General features: G+C 42.4%; 1 protein-coding gene across 1 annotated transcript in view; it reads right to left on the bottom strand.

The window, feature by feature from the left end:
- armc2 (armadillo repeat containing 2) overlaps nt 1–20,896 on the bottom strand; it is a 251,300-nt gene that overhangs the window by 215,423 nt on the left and 14,981 nt on the right. The window contains exons 3-4 of the mRNA XM_043687090.2: nt 16,779–17,063; nt 11,664–11,736 (exon numbers count right to left, since the gene is read on the bottom strand). Coding sequence (XP_043543025.1) covers nt 11,664–11,736; nt 16,779–17,035 — 330 coding nt within the window. The 5' untranslated portion in view covers nt 17,036–17,063. The remainder of the gene's footprint in view (nt 1–11,663; nt 11,737–16,778; nt 17,064–20,896) is intronic.

Genomic DNA, 20,896 nt, shown 5'->3' with positions numbered 1-20,896 from the left:
AGTTGTGGAACAGAGGGATCTTGGAGTTCAGGTTCACAGTTCTCTGAAAGTGTAGTCAAAGGTAGACAGGGCAGTGAAAAAGGCTTTTGGCACACTGGTCTTCATCAGTCAGGGCACTGACTACAGACGTTGAGAAGTTGCGTTCCAGTTATACAAGACGTTGGTGAGGCTGCACTTGGAGTATTGTGTTCAGTTTGGTCACCTTGTTATAGGAAGGATATTATTAAACTGGAAAGAGTGCAGAAAAAATTTACAAGGATGTTGCCTGGACTGAATTGTCTTGAGTTATAGGGAGATGCTAGACAAACTAGGACTTTTTTTCTTTCGCGTATAGGAGACTGAGGAGGGACCTTATAAAAGTGTATAAGATCATGAGGGTCATGGATAGGGTGAATGCATTCTGTCTTTTTCCCAGGATTGGGGAATCGAGGACCAGAGGGCATCAGTTTAAGGTTAGAGGGGAAAGAATAAAAGGGAACATGAGGGGCAACTTTTTTTTTTAACATAGAGGTTTATATGCATATGGAATAAGCTGCTAGTGGAAGTGGTTGAGGTGGGTATATTAACAACATTTAAAATGCATTTGGACAAATACGTGAGTAGGAAAAGATTAGAAGGATATGAGCCAAGTGCAGGGTATTGAGTTAGCGTGAATGGACATTTCGGTCGTTATGGAACAGTTTGGGACAAAAGGCCTATCTCTGTGCTGTAGGACTCTATCACTCTATAAATGTCTCCAATTTAATAATATCCTTCCTATAGCAGGGTCACCAGAACTGTGCATAGTATTCCAGAAGAGGCCTCACCAACATCTTCTACAACCTCAACATGATGTCCCAACCCCTGTACCCAAAACGTCTGAGCAATGAAGGCAAGCATGCTAAATGCACTCTTAACTACTCTGTCTACCTGTGACACAATTTCAAAGTATTATGTACCTGAACCCCTAGGTCTCTCTGTTCTACAACACAACCCAGGGCCCGACCATTACTTGTATAAATCCTGCTCGTTTGTTTTACCAAAATGCAATATCTCGCATTTAGCCAAATTAAACTTTATCTACCACAGCTCAGCCCATTGACCCAACTGATCAAGATCTCTTTGTAATCTTAGATAACATTCTTTACTGTCCACTAGTTCACCACTTTTGGTGTCATGCACAAACTCACTAATCATGTCTCTTATATTCTATATCCAAATCTTTTGTGAGGTGGTACATTTTAGGAGGAAGACTAGAGAGGTCTTTATTATTTGGAAGGTGAAAGCCTGAGAGATAAAAAGGGATTTCGGAGTATAAATTATTATCACTTGAACCACGAGTTAGTAAGGCCTTAACACAAATAGGTTTAATTTCTAGAGAGATAGTATTGAAAATTAGATTAGTTTTTTTCTAAAATCTGTATTGTACCTTGCTTGACCTGAAAGGGAGGAGGATAAGTTAGAGGTTGTGACACACATTGATTACAATATAGTTGGGATAAGGTCTTGCACTAAGAGTTCTGGGAGTGAGACAGTAAACTGAAAAGCAGGGCTGCAAAAGTTGTAATCTCTGATGTAAAGTATTAGCGAGTACAGAAATAAAACAGGGAAGATGAATGCATGGCTTAACAGTTGGTGCACATTGGAGAGTTTTAGATTCCTGAATCACTGAGGTTATTTCTGCAGAAGGTGCGACCTATACAAATGGACCAGTATCTAAACCAGTATGGAACCAACCTTTCTGGTAGGTTTGCTAGTGCTGTTGCAAAAAGTTTAAACTTGATCAGTAGGGAGAGGGACAAGGAGTCGAGAGAGGTTGATGGCCTCTACTTTTATGCTAGGAGCATTATAAGTAAGACAGGCGTGTTGAGGATTTGGGTTGAGAAGTGGAATTTCATCCATCACAGATATATGTTTGAGGAAGGGGCAGAATTCACAAATCAATATTCCAAAGTATAGGATCTTCAGGCGAAACAAGTAGGGTGCAAAAGAGGAAATGGTATTGCATTATCAACTAAACAGTTAGTAACTGCAGTAGGAAAGGACGATATCCTAGAAGGATCTTCAAATGCGGCATTGTAGGCAGAGTTTAGGAAAAAGGGGGCAGTCACATTGCTGGGAGTGTATTATAGAACTTCAAACAGTCAGCAGGCAATATAAGAGCAGACATGTCGATAATTCATTGAGGTATGTAATAACAACAATAATAGGGTTTATTAATAAGAAATCCTCTAATAATTTTCTGGTATGTCAAATTCCCCAACATTAATTGGGAGTGTAAAGAAGAGGAAATTTCTTGAAATGTGTTCAGAAGAACTTTTTATTTCAACATGCAGAGAGTCCAACAAGCTGTACTAAATTTAATTCTGGAGAACAAAGCCAGACAGATGGTAGAGGTGGCACTGAAGAAGCATTTTTGTGTTAGCGACCATAACATAGTATAATTTAAGTTTGTTATGGAAAAGGAAAAATATGGTCTGCAAAAAAAGGACTTTGGATTGGGGGAAGGCAGATTTTATCAAGATAGGTTGTATCTGGCTTTAATAGATTGGGAACAAATACTTGTGCGAAATCTACACCAGAACAGTGTGAGGCATTCAAACAGGAAATTGGGACAGCACAGGCCTGACATGTTCCCTTTAGGGCGAAATGTAGGAGCACCAAGCCCAGAGAACCTGGTTGTTTAGGAATATTAGGACTGGGTAAGATGGAAAAGATAGGCTTTTAGTAAGTATAAATGAATTAAATTAATGGAAGCCTAGTGCAAAATAGAAAGTGAAGGGGTGAACTTAAGAAAGTAGTTGGAAGAATATGAAGAGGGAATGAAAAAATACTGTTAGATAAAATTAAGGAGAATCCCAAGAAATTTTTATAAGTACAGCAAATTTTGTTTTACCTGGCGCCTTGTGAACCAGAACTCTCACTAGACCTTACAAGTATAAAAATTATGTACTTTAAATACTTCTTAGGTTACAAGAAGATGGGGGTGGATTGGTCAGACCACAAGATCAGTAGCAGGTCGAATTTAACCCTGGAAAGTCTGAGTTGACACACTTTGGAAGAAGTATCAAGACAAAGGGGTACTCAATGAAGAGCAGGACACTGGAAAGCTCAGAGGAACAGTCAGGTCTTGGGATGCCTGTCCACAGGTCCCTGAAGCTGTCTTGACAGGTTAATAGGGTGATAAGGCATACAGGACATTTATCAGTTGTGGCACAGATTGTAAAAGGAGGGAGATTATGTACAACTTTAGTTAGGCCACAGTTGGAGTACAATGTGCAGTTCTGGTCGCCACACTATAAGAAGGATGTGATTGCCCTGGAAAGGATGCAGAAGAAATTAATCAGGTGTTGTCTGGTTTGGAATATTTTAGCTATGAAGCGAGGCTGGGTAGGCTCAGGTTGATTTCTTTAGGCAGAAAATGATAAGCAGGGACAGAGTGGATAGGAAGCAGTTCCCCTTAATTAAAAGGTCAATAATAAGGGGACAAAATTTTAAGGTGAAGGGCAAGTTTAGAGGGTACTTGTGGAAAGACATTTTCACCAAGATGATGTAGGAAGTCTTGAATGCACTGCCTGGAAAGGCAGTAAACTTCATAACTTTATAAAGGAATGTGGATGAGCACTTCAAATGTCATAATATTCAAGGCTATAAGTCAATTGCTGGCAAATGGGATTAGTGTAGATAGGTTGGCATAGAGTTGATGGGCCAAAGGACTTCTTCTGTACTTTGACTCTATGACCATTAGATTAGATTAGATTAGATTACTTACAGTGTGGAAACAGCCCTTCGGCCCAACAAGTCCACACCGACCCGCCGAAGCGCAACCCACCCAGACCCATTCCTCTACACTTACCCCGTCACCTAACATTATGGGCAATTTAGCATGGCCAATTCACCTAACCTGCACAGTTTTGGATTGTGGGAGGAAACTGGAGCACCCGGAGGAAACCTACGCAGACAGGGGGAGAATGTGCAAACTCCACACAGTCAGTCGCCTGAGGCGGGAATCGAACCCGGGTCTCTGGCGATGTGAGGCAACAGTGCTAACCACTGTGCCACCGTGCCGCCCTTAGTGTACTGTATGCACCATATGGTCATTATAAAGAAGTATTAGTGGTAAATAAGAAGGTAGAAAGAAGATTTACAAGAATGATATCAGAAATGCACAGATGAACATATCAAGAAAGAATGAATATGAACAAAACAATGAATGGACCTGGTGGATGAATTCAGGATATTAAAAGAAGTAGCTACAGAGACGGTGGATGCACTGGTAGTAATCTTCCCAGAATCCTTGGATACTGAAAAAGTCCTACAGGATTGAAAAACTGTCAAAGTTACACATTCATTTAAGAAGAGGAGAAAAAAGAAAACCGGTAACTGTAGACCAGTTAGTTTAACATCTGCTGTTAAGATGTAACAGCAGGTCATTTTGAATATATAATATATTCAATCAGAAGGAGCACGGCTTTATATAGCGAAATCATCTCTGACAAATTTATTAGAATTCTTGGCAGAGGAAAAAAGCAAGGTAACAAAAGGGGAAGTAGTAAATGTGATATATTAAGATTTCCAGAAGGTATTTGATGAGGTATCACACATTAAACTACTTAATAGGATAAGAACCCTCAGCCCATTGGCCCATCTGGTCCAGATACTGTTGTAATCTGAGGTAACCCTCTTCGCGGTCCACTACACCTCCAATTTTGGTGTCATCTGCAAACTTACTAACTGTACCTCTAATGCTCGCATCCAAATCATTTATGTAAATGACAAAAAGTACAGGGCACAGCACCGATCCTTGTGGCACTCCACTGGTCACAGGCCTCCAGTCTGAAAAACAACCCTCCACCACCACCCTCTCTCTTCTACCTTTGAGCCAGTTCTGTATCCATATGGCTCGTTCTCCCTGTATTCGATGAGATCTAACCTTGCTAATCAGTCTCCCATGGGAAACCCTGTCGAATGCCTTACTGAAGTCCACATAAATCGCATCTACTGCTCTGCCCTCATAATCTTCTTTGTTACTTCTTCAAAAAACTCAATCAAGTTTGTGAGACATGATTTCCCACGCACAAAGCCATGTTGACTATCCCAAATCAGTCCTTGCCTTTCCAAATACATGTACATCCTGTCCCTTCAACAACTTGCCCACCACCGAGGTCAGGCTCACTGGTCTATAGTTCCCTGGCTTGTCTTTACCGCCCATCTTAAACAGTGGCACCACGTTTGCCAACCTCCAGTCTTCCGGCACCTCACTTGTGACTATCAATGATACAAATATCTCAGCAAGAGGCCCAGCAATCACTTCTCTAGCTTCCCACAGAGTTCTCGGGTACACCTGATCAGGTTCTGGGGATTTATCCACCTTTAACCGTTTCAAGGCATCCAGCACTTCCTCCTCTGTAATCTGGACATTTTAGCAGGACTTGTATACTTAATGGTAAGGGCCTAGGGAGTGTTGCTGAACAAAGAGACCTTGGAGTGCAGGTTCATAGCTCCTTGAAAGTGGAGTTGCAGGTAGATAGGATAGTGAAGAAAGCGTTTGGTATGCTTTCCTTTATTGGTCAGAGTATTGAGTACAGTAGTTGGGAGGTCATGTTGCGGCTGTACAGGACATTGGTTAGGCCACTGTTGGAATATTGCGTGCAATTCTGATCTCCTTCCTATCTGAAAGATGTTGTGAAACATGAAAGGGTTCAGAAAAGACTTACAAGGATGTTGCCAGGGTTGGAGGATTTGAACTATAGTGAGAGGCTGAACAGACTCGGGCTGTTTTCCCTGGAGTGTCGGAGGCTGAGGGGTGATCTTATAGAGGTTTACAAAATTATGAGGGGCATAGATAGGATAAATAGACAAAGTCTGTTCCCTAGGGTCAGGGAGTCCAGAACTAGAGGGGATAGGTTTAGGGTGAGAGGGGAAAGATATAAAAGACACCTAAGGGGCAACTTTTTCACGCAGAGTGTGGTACGTGTATGGAATGAGCTGCCAGAGGATGTGGTGGAGGCTGGTACAATTGCAACATTTAACAGGCATTTGGATGGGTATATGAATAGGAAGGGTTTGGAGGGATATCGGCCGGGTGCTGGCAGGTGGGACTAGATTGGGTTGGGATATCTGGTCGGCATGGACAGGTTGGACCGAAGGGTCTGTTTCCATGCTGAACATCTCTATGACTCCATGACTCTAAGAACCCATGGCATTGAAGGCAGTATATTAGCACGAATTAAGGATTGGCCAACTACTAGAAGATAGAGGATAGAATGGCAACCTGTAACTAGTACAATTCCAAAGCATTAGGGCCACAATTATTTACGATATACATTAATGACTTGGATGAGGAAAATGAATGTTCTACAATGAAATTTGCAGGCGACACAAAAATACGTAAAAAGGCAGGTAGTGTGGATGACACAGGTCTGCAGGGGGATAATAGATTAAGCAAGTGGGCAAAAACTTGACAGATGGAATACAGAGTGGGAAAATGTGAGGTTATGCACTTTGACTGGAAAAATAGAGGAACTACGTATCAATAAATGGAGAAAGACTACAGAAAGCTACATTGAATTGCTTCAAATGATGGGCATTTTGTTTGGGTTTTGCAAGCATGTGTTAATTGAGCAGGGTCTTGACTTTGTCCATCACAGACAGCCAGAGGAACATGTCTAATGCAATCTGCCAATTGTTGGGATGTATAACTTAGATACCTGATGTGCTTCAGAACTGAAATTCAAACATGACATTGCTTCATTGTGTGGTAGGCAGAACATGTTTTTATACTGAAGTATTAGAAAAAAAACCACTCCATCTCCACTGCATTGCAGCAGTGTGAAGCAATGTGCTTAAACAGTTATTCAATTTTTGAAATACTTTGCCTTTCCAAAATAATTTGAGGTAGACTGTACACTTATTGGGTCTGAAAACAGTGGGCATTTGTTCATTTGCATGATACATAGTGAGAAATTATCTGATCAGGGTAGCCATGATCCCACAGGATAGCTTTAATGTATTCTCTTTTTGTGTCAATATACCGGTCAATGTATGCCATGGGATTCACTTTCTATAAGATTGATCTTATCAATATTCAATTGGGCATTCATTTAGCAGTCCTCGGCGTAAATCACAAAAAGCCAGTATACACATTCAGCAGGTAATTGGGAATGAAAACATGTATTTGCCTATCACAAAGAGAATAAAGTATAAAAATAGGGAGCTTTTGCTAAAACTACACAAAATACTAGATAGACCACACCTGGAACATTATGAACCCTCTTGGACCCATTATCTAAGGAAAGAGAGAGTAGCAATGAAGACAGTTCAGTGAATGTTCACTACATTGATTCCAGATGTAGAGGGTTTTTTTTAAAGGAAGCGAGGTTGAGTAATTAGGCCTGGACACATTGGAGTTTAGAACAAAGACAGGCTACATTATAAAGCATACATGGAAGAGTCTAGGACCATAGGGTGTAATATCTAATTAAGCATTGCCCATTTAGAGGCTAGGAGGAGAAAGTGAGGATTGCAGATGCTGGAGATCAAAACTGAAAATGTGTTGCTGGAAAAGCGCAGCAGGTCAGGCAGCATCCAAGGAGCAGGAGAATCGACGTTTTGGGCGTGAGCCCTTCTTCAGGTCTAAACCTGTCGCCCAATTCCTAAGCATCTCTATCCCTCTCCTACTCCCTGAAGAAGGGCTCATACCCGAAATGTCGATTCTCCTGCTCCTTGGATGCTGCCTGACCCTGCTGCGCTTTTCCAGCAACACATTTTCAGCCATTTAGAGGCTAGTTCATTAAGTATATTGAAGACTGAAATAAGAAGATTGTTAATCAATATGGTAATCAAGGGTTATGGGGAAAAGGCAGGAAAGTGAAGTTGAGTATTATCAGATTAGTCATGATCTCACTGAAAGGTGAAACAGACTCAATGGGCTGTTTGGTCTACTTCTGCTCAGACATCTTATTGATATTAATAGGCCCTTTTCTATTGAAAAACAAAGATGGGGTCATCTAATAGAGGTCTTAAAATTTACTAATGAGAAAGAACGTAACTGGAGACCAGTAAAAGGAAAGGCAATTATCAAGAAATACAACAGGAAATTCAGAAGAAAATGTTTTTACACAAAGGGTGATTGAAAGAATGTGGTTGAAATAATAGACATAAGCATTCAGATTCCGTAGATCCTTCAAAGTGACCGATAGACAATGTGGAGAAGAAGGTGTTTGGCACATGTGCCTTCATTGGTCAGAGCACTGAGTACAAGGGTTGGGACATCATGTTGCAGTTGTACACAAAATTGGTGAAGCCTCTTTTGGAGTAAAAAACAAAGAACAAAGAAACTTTACAACCCAGGAACAGGCCCTTCGGCCCTCCAAGCCTGAGCCGATCCAAATCAAATGTCTAAACCTGTCGCCCAATTCCTAAGCATCTGTATCCCTCTGCTCCCCATCTACTCATGTATCTGTCCAGACGCACCTTAAATGAATCTACCGTGCCTGCCTCTACCACCTCTGCTGGCAACGCGTTCCAAATGCCCACCACCGTCTGTCTGAAGTATTTGCCGCATGTATCCCCCTTAAACTTTTCACCTCTCACCTTGAAAGAGTGACCTCTCATTATTGAATCTTTCACCCTGGGAAAAAGCTCGTCTCTATCCACCCTGTCTATACCATTCATGAATTTTGTAAACCTCATTTAGGTCCCCGTCAATCTCCTTTTTACTAATGAAAATAAACCTAACATACTCAACCTTTCTTCATAGCTAGCACCTTCCACATCAGGCAACATCCTCGTAAATCTTCCCTGAACTCTCTCCAAAGCGTCTACATCCTTTTGGTAATGTGGTGACCAGAACTGTACACAGTATCTAAACGCAGCCGAACCAATGTCTTGTACAATTTTAACATGATTTGCCAGCTCTTATACTCAATACCACGTCCAATGAAGACAAGCATATTATATGTCTCTTGACCACTCTATCCACCTGTGCAGCAAACTTCAGGGTACAATGGATCTGCACTCCCAGCTCTCTCTGCCCATCAACTTTTCTGAAGGCTCTTCCGTTCATTGTATAATTCGCTCTGGAATTAGACTTGCCTAAATGCATCACCTCACATTTGCCTGGATTGAAAACCATCTGCCACTTTTCTGCCCAACTCTCCAGTCTATCTATATCTTCCTGTATTCTCTGACAGTCCCTTTTGCTTTCTACTACTCCACCAATCTTCGTGTCATCTGCAAACTTGCTGATCATACCAACAGTGCCCTCTTCCAGGTCATTTATGTATATTGCAAACAACAGTGACCCCAGCACTGATCCCTGTGGAACACCACTGCTCACCTTTCTCCATTTTGAGAAACTTCCTTCAACTATTACTCTGTTGCTCAACCAGTTCTTTATCCACCTAGCTAGAACACCCTGCACACCATGTGACTTCACTTTCTCCATTAGTAAGGCGTTTGATAAGGTAGACTAAAGTCCATGTATATGACATCAACAGCCCTTCCTTCACCTATCAACTTGGTCACTTCCTCAAAGAACTCTATTAAGTTGGCAAGGCATGATCTCCCCTACACAAAACCATGTTGCATATCACTGATAAGCCCATTCTTTTCTAAATATAAATATCCCTCAGTACCTTCTCCAGCAACTTTCCCACCATTGACATCAGGCTCACTGGTCTGTAGTAACCCAGAATATCCCTACTACTCTTCTTGTACAGGGGGACAACATGAGCAACCCTCCAGTCCTCCAGCACCTCACCTGTATTTAAGGATGTCACAAAGATATCTGTCAGAGCCCCAGCTATTTCCTCTCTCACCTCCCTCGGCAACCTGGAATGGACCTCATTTGGACCTGGTGATTTGTCCACCTTAATAACCTCTAGCCTACCCAACACATCTTCCCTACTTATGTCAACGTGATCCAGACTAATCAAACTTCTATCTCTCATCTAAACATGCATCATGTTTCTCTCCTCAGTGAACACTGATGCAAAGTAATCATTCAAAATCTCACCCATTTGCTCAGGTTCGAAACACAGCCTTCCTTTGTTATCCTTTAGTGGACCAATCCTTTCTCTAGTTACCCACTTGCTTCTTATATAAGAATAAAATGCTTTGGGATTCTCCTTAATTCTGCTCGCTGAAGCTATTTCATGACCCCTTTTAGCCTGCTTGATTCCTCATTTAAGACTTGTCCTATTCTTCCGATATTCCTCCATGGCCCATTCTGTTCTTAGCTGCCTAGACCTTATGTACACTTCCCTTTACATCTTGGCTAGTCATACAATTTCTCCTGTCATCCACGGTTCACGAATTTTGCCTTTCCTATCCTTTGCCTTCAATGGAACGTGTCTATCCTGCACTATGTTTAACCTATCTTTGAAAGCCTCCCACATCTCAAATGTCGACTTCCCTTCAAATAGCTGTGTCCAATCCACATTTCTGAGCTCCTGCCCAATTTTGATATAATTGGCCCAGTTTAGTATTCTTCCCTTAGGACCACTCTCCTCTTTATCTATGAGTATCCTAAACTTACAGAATTGTGGTCACTGTTCCCAAAGAAATCCCCCACCGCAACTTCTACCACCTGTCCTGGCTTGTTCCCCAGTACCAGGTCCAATATGTCCCCTTCTCTCGTTAGAGTATTGACATACTGCTTTAGAAAACTCTCCTGGACGCTTCTTACAAATTCTACCTCATCCAGACCTCTGACACTAAGTGTACCCCAGTCAATGTTGGGAAAATAAAAATCTCCCATCACTACTACCCTATTGCCTCTACATCTTACTGTGTACAGTTCTGGTCGACTTGCTTTATAAATGATTTTAATAAATTGGAAAGGATGCAGAAAAATATTACAAAATGTTACCAGGACTGGAGGATTTCAGCTGTAGTGAGAGGCTGGGACTTTTTTTCCCTGGAGCATAGGAGATTGAGGGGTGACCTTATAAAGGTTTATAAAATCATGAGGAGCATAGAAAAAGTAAATAGTGAAAGTCTTTTCCCTCAGGTAGGGGAATTCAAAACTAGAAGATATAGATTTAAGGTGAGAGGGGAAACATGTAAAATGGACCTGAGAGGCAACGTTTTCACAGAAAGGATGGTTCCTACATAGAATGAACTGCCAGAGGAAGTGGTAGATGCAGGGACAATTACAACATTTAAAAGGCATTTGAACAGGTACATGAACAGGAAAGGTTTAGAGCGATATGGACCAAATGCATAAAAATGAAACTGGTTTAGTTTGGGGAACTTGGTCAGCATGGATGAGTTGGACTGAAGGGTCTGTTTCCATGCTGTTTAACTCTATGACTTAAATATGACTTTAATGCATTTCAATGCATTATAGGCAAGGTTCAACAAACATATAAGGAAGAAGGGAACATGGGTTATGAAAACAAATTTAGATGAGGAAAGATGGGAGGATTTTTAAGTTAGGAATATGGTCCATATGGACTGATGGAGACTCATAACCCATTTTTACCTTGTGGTCTTATGTAATCCTAGCCACTGCCTTTTAGCTTGGCACAAACTTTGTATCCAAATGAATCAGTACAGCTTTACACTACACAATGCCACTCAATAATTGAATAAAGCCCATATTACTGCTTCCATTTATTCCGCTTCTATTTTAAAATAATTTGAAGAAAGTTGACATGGCTTTCTTCTGGTTTACTTACATGATCAAGAGGGGTGAGACGTGCTCCTGATATGGGTCTTGAGTCGCTACCTTCAAAGCTTCGAGCATGGAGACTGTACAAGCAAAGCATGAGATGTATTCTTAAAGATGTGTGTCTTTATTTTGAGCCTCTTTATTGCATTAGGTTTAAAGGCAATTAGAATTAGAATTAGAATCCCTACTGTATGGAAACAGTGACCCACCCAGACCCATTCCCCTACTCTACATTTACCCCTGACCAATGCACCTAACACTATGGGACAACTTAGTATGGCCAAGTCACTTACCCTACACATCTTTGGATTGTGGGAGGAAACCGGAGCACCCAGAGGAAACCCACACAGACACAGGGAGACACTGTGCAAACTCCACACAGACAGTTGCACGAGGGTGGAATCGAACCCGGGTCCCTGGCGCTGTGAGGCAGCAGTGCTAACCACCGAGCCATGGTGCAATGTAAAATGCAATAGATTTAAGTATTACAGCTTTGAATATTAATCCATGATTACTCATTTGCCCGATAGCCAAAACATCACAAAGTCAAGGGAAAACAAACATTGAAAGGAGAATGCTGATACAAACAGATGTTTGGAGCAATCCAGCGGATCTGACAACATTTGTGGAGAAATAGAAAAACTTTGACTGCAGTATGATTCTTTTTCAGGGCAATTAAGAACCTAAAAACCAAATACTAACAGCAACTAATTTCTCAAAATATCAAGGCAATTGTTTTGAGTGCCATATTCATGATAAAGAAGGGAAGGAAAATAGTGATGTAATCTCAGCCACTGCCTTTTAGCTTTGTGGTGTAGCCACTGTCGCCAAATACTTCCACTATGTTGGGTTTAACAGGCTGTGACTGTACAAGATGTTGAAAATTATGAGGAGCAGGCTGAATCCAATCAACACAATAATGAAACTATTTCTGTTCACCAAGATGATGTCATGAGAAATCCTGCAAAAACACAATCATGAAAAATCATGACGTTAAACGCTTCACAACATAACTGACAGATGAAGCAACCATAGATTGTAGATAGTTCTTTAACCAAGGAGTACAAGGAAGATGACTACTCTTATGAGCTCAATGAATGCCCACATATTCACCTAGTAGAAAGTGAGGACTGCAGATGCTGGAGATCAGAGTCAAAACTGTAGTGCTGGAAAGCACAGCAGGTCAGACAGCATCCGAGGAGCAGGAGAATCGATGTTTCAGGCATAAGCCTTTCATCAGGAATGAGGCTTGTGGGTCTACGCTGAGAGATAAAGGGGTTTTGGGAAAGGTAGCTGAGAAAGGTGAGGGAGAAGGTGATTGGTCAGAGGGGGTAGTGATGATAGGTCCAGAGGGCAGTGCCGAGTTGGAGGTATGGGACTGGGATAATGTGAGGGGAAGGGAAATGAGAAAGCTGTTGAAATTCACATTTATTCCATGTGGTTGCAGGGTCCCAAGGCAGAATATGAGGCGTTCCTCCTCCAGGCATTGGGTGGTAACAGTTTGGTGGTGGCCCAGGACCTGCATGAGCTGAAAAATGTGTTGCTGGAAAAGCGCAGCAGGTCAGGCAGCATCCAAGGAGCAGGAGAATCGACGTTTCGGGCATAAGCCCTTCTTCAGGAATGAGGAGGGTGTGCCAAGCAGGCTAAGATAAAAGGGAGGGAGGAGGGACTTGGGGGAGGGGCGTTGGGAATGCAATAGGTGGAAGGAGGTTAAGGTGAGGGTGATAGGCCGGAGAGGGGGTGGGGGCAGAGAGGTCAGGAAGATGCTTGCAGGTCAAGAAGGTGGTGCTGAGTCCAAGGGTTGGGACTGATAAGGTGGGGGGAGGGGAAATGAGGAAGCTGGAGAAATCTGCATTCATCCCTTGTGGTTGGAGGGTTCCTAAGCAGAAAATGAGGCACTCTTCCTCCAGGTGTCATGCTGCCATGGTCTGGCGATGGAGGAAGCCAAGGACCTGCATGTCCTTGCGGAGTGCGAGGGGGAGTTAAAGTGTTCAGCCATGGGGGGTTTGGGTTGGTTGGTGCGGGTGTCCCAGAGGTATTCTCTGAAACATTCCGCAAGTAGGCGGCCTGTCTCCCCAATGTAGAGGAGGCCACATCGGGTGCAGTAAATGATGTGTGTGGAGGTGCAGGTGAATTTGTGATGGATATGGAAGGATCCCTTGGGGCCTTGGAGGGAAGTGAGGGGGGAGGTGTGGGCGCATGTTTTGCATTTCTTGCGGTTGCAGGGTAAGGTGCTGGGAGTGGTGGTTGGGTTGGTGTGGGGTGTGGACCTGACGAGGGAGTCGCGGAGGGAGTGGTCTTTCTGGAACGCTGATAGGGGAGGGGAGGGAAATATATCCTTGGTGGTGGGGTCTGTTTGAAGGTGGCGGAAATGACAAAGAATGATACGATGTATTTGGAGGTTGGTGGGGTGGGAGGTGAGGACCAGTGGGTTCTGTCCTGGTGGTGATTGGAGGGGTGGGGTTCAAGGGCAGAGGAGCAGGAAGTGGAGGAGATGTGGTGGAAAGCATCGTCAACCATGTCGGAGGGGAAATTGCGGTCTTTGAAGAAGGAGGCCATCTGGGTTGTTCGGTATTGGAATTGGTCCTCCTGAGAGCAGATACGGCGGAGGTCAAGGAATTGGGAATATGGGATGGCGTTTTTACAGGGGGCAGGGTGAGAGGAGATGTAATCTAGGTAGCTGTGGGAGTCGGTCGGTTTATAGTAAATGTCCGTGTTGAGTCGGTCGCCCGAGATAGAAATGGAGAGGTTTAGGAAGGGGAGGGAGGAGTCTGAGACGGTCCAGGTAAATTTGAGGTCGGGGTGGAAGGTGTTAGTAAAGTAGATGAACTGTTCAACCTCCTCGTGGGAGCATGAGGGGACATCTCTGGGACACCCGCACCAACCAACCCAACCGCCCAGTGGCTGAACGCTTTAACTCCACCTCCCATTCCGCCAAGGACATGCAGGTCCTTGGCTTCCTCCATTGCCAGACCATGGCAACACAACTCCTGGAGGAAGAGCGCCTCATCTTCCACTTAGGAACCCTCCAACCACAAGGGATGTATGCAGATTTCTCCAGCTTCCTCATTTCCCCTCCCCCCAATCCCAACCCTCGGACTCAGCACCGCCTTCTTGACCTGTAATCTTCTTCCCGACCTCTCCGCCCCCACCCCCTCTCCGGCCTATCACCCTCACCTTAACCTCCTTCCACCTATTACATTCCCAATGCCCCTCCCCCAAGTCCCTCCTCCCTACCTTTTATCTTAGCCTGCTTGGCACACCCTCCTCATTCCTGAAGAAGGGCTTATGCCCAAAACATCGATTCTCCTGCTCCTTGGATGCTGCCTGACCTGCTGCGCTTTTCCAGCAACACATTTTTCAGCTCTGATCTCCAGCATGTGCAGTCCTCACTTTCTCCAGGACCTGCATGTCCTTGACAGAGTGGGAGGGGGAATTGGAGTGTTCAGCGGTAGGGTTGGTGTGCCTACTTCCCTAGCAGAAGCCTCAAAAAACACAGATGTTGTGGGAGTTTGGACCTGTGGTACTGTAAACGTCAGAGCTTTAATAACTGTTCATGGATTGGAATAATCAGCAATAACTCTTCTGGAATAAACTGTTTCCTGAGATGGAAAGGTTGAGGACAAACTGTTATAAAGAAATTAAAAGCAACATACCAATTGGCCATCGATAGGGAAAAAAGGTGTAAACAAACTGTTTCCTGGGACAGAGAAGGTAATATCTGCTTGATAACTAATGGCCTTGTGACAAATGGGCAATTAAATTCTTCTGCAGGCGATCTTAAGGGGTTAATGGCAGGACAGGCTGGTTTCAAACAGACAGCTAAATGGAATGTAACAAGGAACAGAAAAGCTAGGTTGAGAGCAGCTGGCCTTCACTCCTGGTAAAGAAGTTAGCTAGACTTGGTGATTTTAGAAGTCTCATAAATAATCTTGCACGATGGACTTAGCAAGTCAGAAAATCCTATAAGAATTCAATTTCAGTATTCTTGAGCAGCACGACTCCAGAGAACCATAATGCACAGTGATCAAACACTGGGCAAGCAGAGACAGATGCTGTTGGTTGGAATCATAGCTTAATTCCACAACTAATCAGGTAATAGACAAGATGGGTTGTGAGGCTGAATTTACTTGTGCGAGGGGTCTTATTTTGGTTGCTACATGCAATAAAGTTTAAATAATTGTTTCAATATTTGATTGCCTGTGAGATTTCTGAATAAATAGTCAACTTCAATATAGATTGTGGTAATTGATGCACAACAGGCCGCAGCAAAAAAAAATCATGGAAAATATGTTTCACTGCATTTCTAACATGGCTGACTACATCAGACTTGTCCAGTGACAGCACACCAAGCAGAAAGAGATTACTGAGTCTTTCCAGAGCTAACTCAACATTTTTCAGTGTCTTTACTGAACAAGGTCAGGCCCTCCTAAGGTGTAAGTGAAATTGAAACGCAAGTCATTTTTCATATACCTACTGCATCACTGCACTGTGTATTAACTGTTTTGTTCTGACAACATGCGTGTTTGGATACAAATCAGGTTACACAAGGGCTTCTTCAGAAGAAGCTCTGCTTAACATGAATTCATGGGTGGCTCCCCTGGAATTCAATTTACAAGTTTACTGTACTTTGTTGCATAGAAGACAGTGGTTACCTTTTGTTGTTGTTTTGTTATGTTTTCCCTGTTATTCCTTCAGTTCTCTGCCTGAAGACAAGTCCAATCAATGGCACTATGATCTCCATCAGAAAAGCCACAGATGATCTCAAATGTGTCCCAGCCAGAAACAGGATTGAACTCCTAACTACTGTTACCATTTTAACCCATACTGGCTATCCAGTAAACTAAGCTAACCAGCTCTGCAAGCTACTCGAATTGCAGTGGCAACATACAATTTTACGTGCATGTTGTAGTCTAGAGCTTTAGATATTTGGGCAGAGGCCCCAATTTCATGACTGATCAGGAATCCCTCCCACTTTTAGTATCTGCTCTCATGTGGTGTCATGTGACTTCTGACTTTGTCCACCCCAGTCCAACACCACCATCTTCACATCATATACTATAGTGAACCTATACCATTACAGATATACATGGAAGTATATCAAAATGATTACTGTGCTTACCTGAATGCAGAGGGAGGCCTATTATCAGGTGTACGGGAAGACGCAGACCCAAAAAGCTTCCTCTGATCATCTTTAGGGGTAAATGGTCTTTGAGTCTTTAAACTTCTCAATGATGAACGGGCCTCACTAATGATCTCAGCACTGGTCTTTGGTTGAGATGGCGAAGCTCCAATCACGGTGGCAGCTTTTACAGTCCTTTTAGTCCTTGAAGAATGCATCTTTCCTATTACAGATGAGCAGCCCAGGAAATTCTCCATATGAGGATACGATATAAATAAACACTATCTAAAGAAACACAAAATACCATCAAACTTATTCTTCTGTGAAAAAAAATTATGAATGTTTCGTATCTACCCAAGTGCAATTTTCCTGATAATTCAGCATGCAATAAAATGTGTAAATCAAACTAAACCTTTACAAGTATAGCGACCTATATGACCAAAGGATCGAACTGTAATTATGCTAAGATTTATAACTTAACTATTAATCATTCCGCCTTATTATTGGATAAACACATTGAATTTTCATAGGATAATTTATTATTTCACATATTAACATTACTGTTCCAATGATTTCTATTTTTATTTCAGCACTAAAACTCATGGCAAATTGGGATTAGCAAAATTAACATCCTTTTCTTTGGTTTTTGTTATACGTTTTTTAACATAACTGAAATCTCGGGTTGCACAGAGCTCTTGGAGCTGAAGGTAATAAATGAGCCAACAGCAGTTTCTAGGTAAAGATGTGTATGAAGATAGCCCCTGAACAGTCAATGCCCTCAGGAGCTCATCACTTTATACCTCTTTCTTCCTCAATTTCCTCTCTTACAATGTTTAAGTTCTCCTAGCTTTATTGGTGCACACATTAGTCCAAATTACAAGTTAACTATTATTTCAAACTGCCATCTGAAACCATACAGTTTGCATTCCTCAGTGTACATGGAATCTTACCTCAAATTTGACTTTCAAATTTCCAGATATCTCTGGACATGAAGACTACACTCTACAATGTACCACATCATGGGTATAACTCAGCTGCAGTGCCTCTCATGCTTAAAATTTTAAAGTAGCTTTCTGATCAGCCAATGCACATCCCCCAAATCTTGCTGTATCTTTGACTGGTTTACTGGCAGCTACAGTCCACTCCTGACTCAAGATTGAATCTCTTTTCCCTGCCAAAGTACATTTCCCCACCATTTCTAGTTCTAGAAATTGTTGCAGAAGGAAAAAATAATTCTAGAGTCACATTTTTTTTCTTCTGCAACAATTCCACACTGTAGGGAATCTAATCTAATTTCAACACAACTAAATTGTTAAAAATATATATTTCATGGGATGTGAGCAGTGCTGGGAAGGCTAGCATTTGTTGCCTATCCCTAACTAACCTTTAACTGAGTGGCTTCTAAGTCAATGAAGAGGATAATTAAGAGTCAACCACATTCTATGGATCAGAAGTCACATGCAAGCCAAACTAGTTAAGGGTTGAAACTTTATTGCTGGAACAGCACAGCAGGTCAGGCAGCATCCAGGGAACAGGAGATTCGACGTTTCGGGCACAGGCCCTTCTTCAGGAATGAGCAGAGAGTGTTCAGCAGGAGAAGATAAAAGGTAGGGATTTTATCTTCTTTTATCTTCTCCTGCTGAACACTCTCTGCTCATTCCTGAAGAAGGGCCTGTGCCCGAAACGTCGAATTTCCTGTTCCCTGGATGCTGCCTGACCTGCTGTGCTGTTCCAGCAATAAAGTTTCAACTTTGATCTCCAGCATCTGCAGACCTCACTTTCTCCTCAAACTAGTTAAGGGTAACAAGTTTTCTTCCCTAAAGGACATTAGTAAAGCTGATTTCTTTTTATGACAACCAATGATAGCCTCAGAATTAATAGACTTAATTCTGACACTAACTTGCAATTCTATATTTCATTAATTGACTCTACCAGCTGCCATGGTAGGATGTGAGACTGTGTTCCCAGGGCAATGGCCTAGACTTTGGATTACTATTCCTATCTCCTCATCTGTTACTTTGGAAATACTCATCAGTGCAAACTCCATTTCTGTACCTTATAAATAGCATTTGAAATTTAATCTCCCTCTTGTGTTGAAATTTTGCATGTAAACTTTGTCCCTCTGAGGCCTTTCTATTTAACTTTGTGTTCCTTCCTATTGTTCCACCTCTATTCTCCAGTCTAAATGGACTTCAGCAAGGTTCCACATAGTAGACTGATTAGCAAGGTTAGATCTCATGGAATCCAGGGACTGCTAGCCATTTGAATATAAAATTGGTCTGAAGGTTGGAGACAGACGGTGATGGTGGAGGGTTGTTTTTCAGACTGGAGGTCTGTGAGCTGCAATGAGCAGCAAGGATTGATGCTGGGTCCACTGCTTTTTGTCATTTTTTTAAATGACTTGGATGTGAATATAGAGGAATGATTAGTAAGTGTGTCGATGACACCAAAATTGGTGCCGTAGTGTACAGTGAAGAAAGCTATCTCAGAGTACAAAGGGACCTTGATCAGCTGGGCCAAGGAGTGGCAGATGGAGTTTAATCTAGATAAAAGTGAGCTGTTGCATTTTGGTAAGGAAAATCAGGACAGCACTTACACATTTAATGGTAAGATCCTGTAGTGAGTTACCAAAGAGATCTTGGACAGCAGGATCATAGTTCCTTGAAGGTGGAGTCACAGGTAGACTGAGTAATGAGGAAGGCGTTCAGTACACTTGCCTTTATTGGTCAGTGCATTGAGTATAAGAGTTGGGATGTCATGTTGCGGTTATACCAGACGTTGGTTAGGCCATTTTTGGAATACTGCACTCAATTCTTGTTTCCCTGCTATAGGAAAGATGTTGTTAAACAGAAAAGATATACAAGGATGTTGCTGTGGGTTGGAGGGTTTGAGCTAATAGGGAGAGGCTGAATAGGCTGGGGCTACTTTCCCTGGAGCATCGGAGGCTAAGGGATGATCTTATAGAGATTTAGAAAATCATGAAGAACATAGGTTGAATTGCTAAGATTTTTTCCAAAGATAGGGGAATCCAAAGCTAGAGGACATAGGTTTAAGCTGCGAGAGAAAAGATATAAAAGGGACCTAAGGGATAACTTTTTCATGCTGAGGGTGGTGCATGTATGGAATGAGCTGCCAGAGGAAGTGGAGACTGGTACAATTACAACATCTAAAAGGTGTCTGGGTGGGTACATGAATAGGAAGGATTTAGAGAGATATGGGCTAAGTTCTAGTAAATGGGGCTAGATTAATTTAGGATATCTGGTCAGCATGGATTAGTTGGAATGAAGGGTCTGTTTCCATGTTGTGCAGCTCTAAATATATCTTAAAAATGGCAAAACACAACCAGTGGCAATACAGTTGATAATTCCTTGTCTGCGCACATTTGGCTTTTTAAAAAAATCATCCATGGGATATGAGTGTCACTGGCTAGACCAGCATTTATCACCTTTGAATCACAGAGCGGTTGGGTGTAGGAACACCCACAATGCTGTTTGGAAGGAAGTTCCACAATATTGACTCAGTAACAATGAATGCACAGGTATAGTTCCAAATCAGTGTGTGACTTTGAAGAGAATTTACAGAAGGTGTTGTTTCTATGCATCTGCCTCCCTTTTCTAGCTAATAGATGTCCTGGGTTTTGAAGGTGCTGTTAGAAGAAACTTGATGAGTTACTGCAGTATATTTGAAGACAGTACACATTGCTGCCACCATGCATTGGAGGTTAAAGTACTGAATGTTGAAGGTAGTGGATATAACACTGACAAAGCAGGCTAGATGGTGTCAGACATTTTGAGTATTGTTAGAGCTGCTCTTATCCAGGCAAGTGGAGAATATTCCATCATGTTCCTGATGTGCTTTGTACAGAAGCAGACTTTGGGAGCCTAGGGGTGAGTTACTAATCAGAATTCCTAGTTTCTGACCTATGTTTGAAGCTACAGTATTTATATAACTGGTTTAGTTTTGTATCTAGTTAATGGTAACCCCCAGATGTTGACAGTGGGATTCAGTAATGGTAATGCCACTGAATGTCAAGGAGCGATGTGCAGCTTCTCTCTCGTTGGAGCTGGTCATTGCCTGGGACTTGTGTGACATGAATGTTATTTGCCACATGCCAGCCC

Source organism: Chiloscyllium plagiosum, unplaced genomic scaffold, assembly GCF_037043375.1.
Source record: "Chiloscyllium plagiosum isolate Xiang-an unplaced genomic scaffold, Cpla_swu_hap1 HiC_scaffold_3, whole genome shotgun sequence".
In the NCBI taxonomy this organism is placed as follows: Eukaryota; Metazoa; Chordata; class Chondrichthyes; order Orectolobiformes; family Hemiscylliidae; genus Chiloscyllium; species Chiloscyllium plagiosum.
This window is presented reverse-complemented; position numbering and strand designations above follow the sequence as displayed.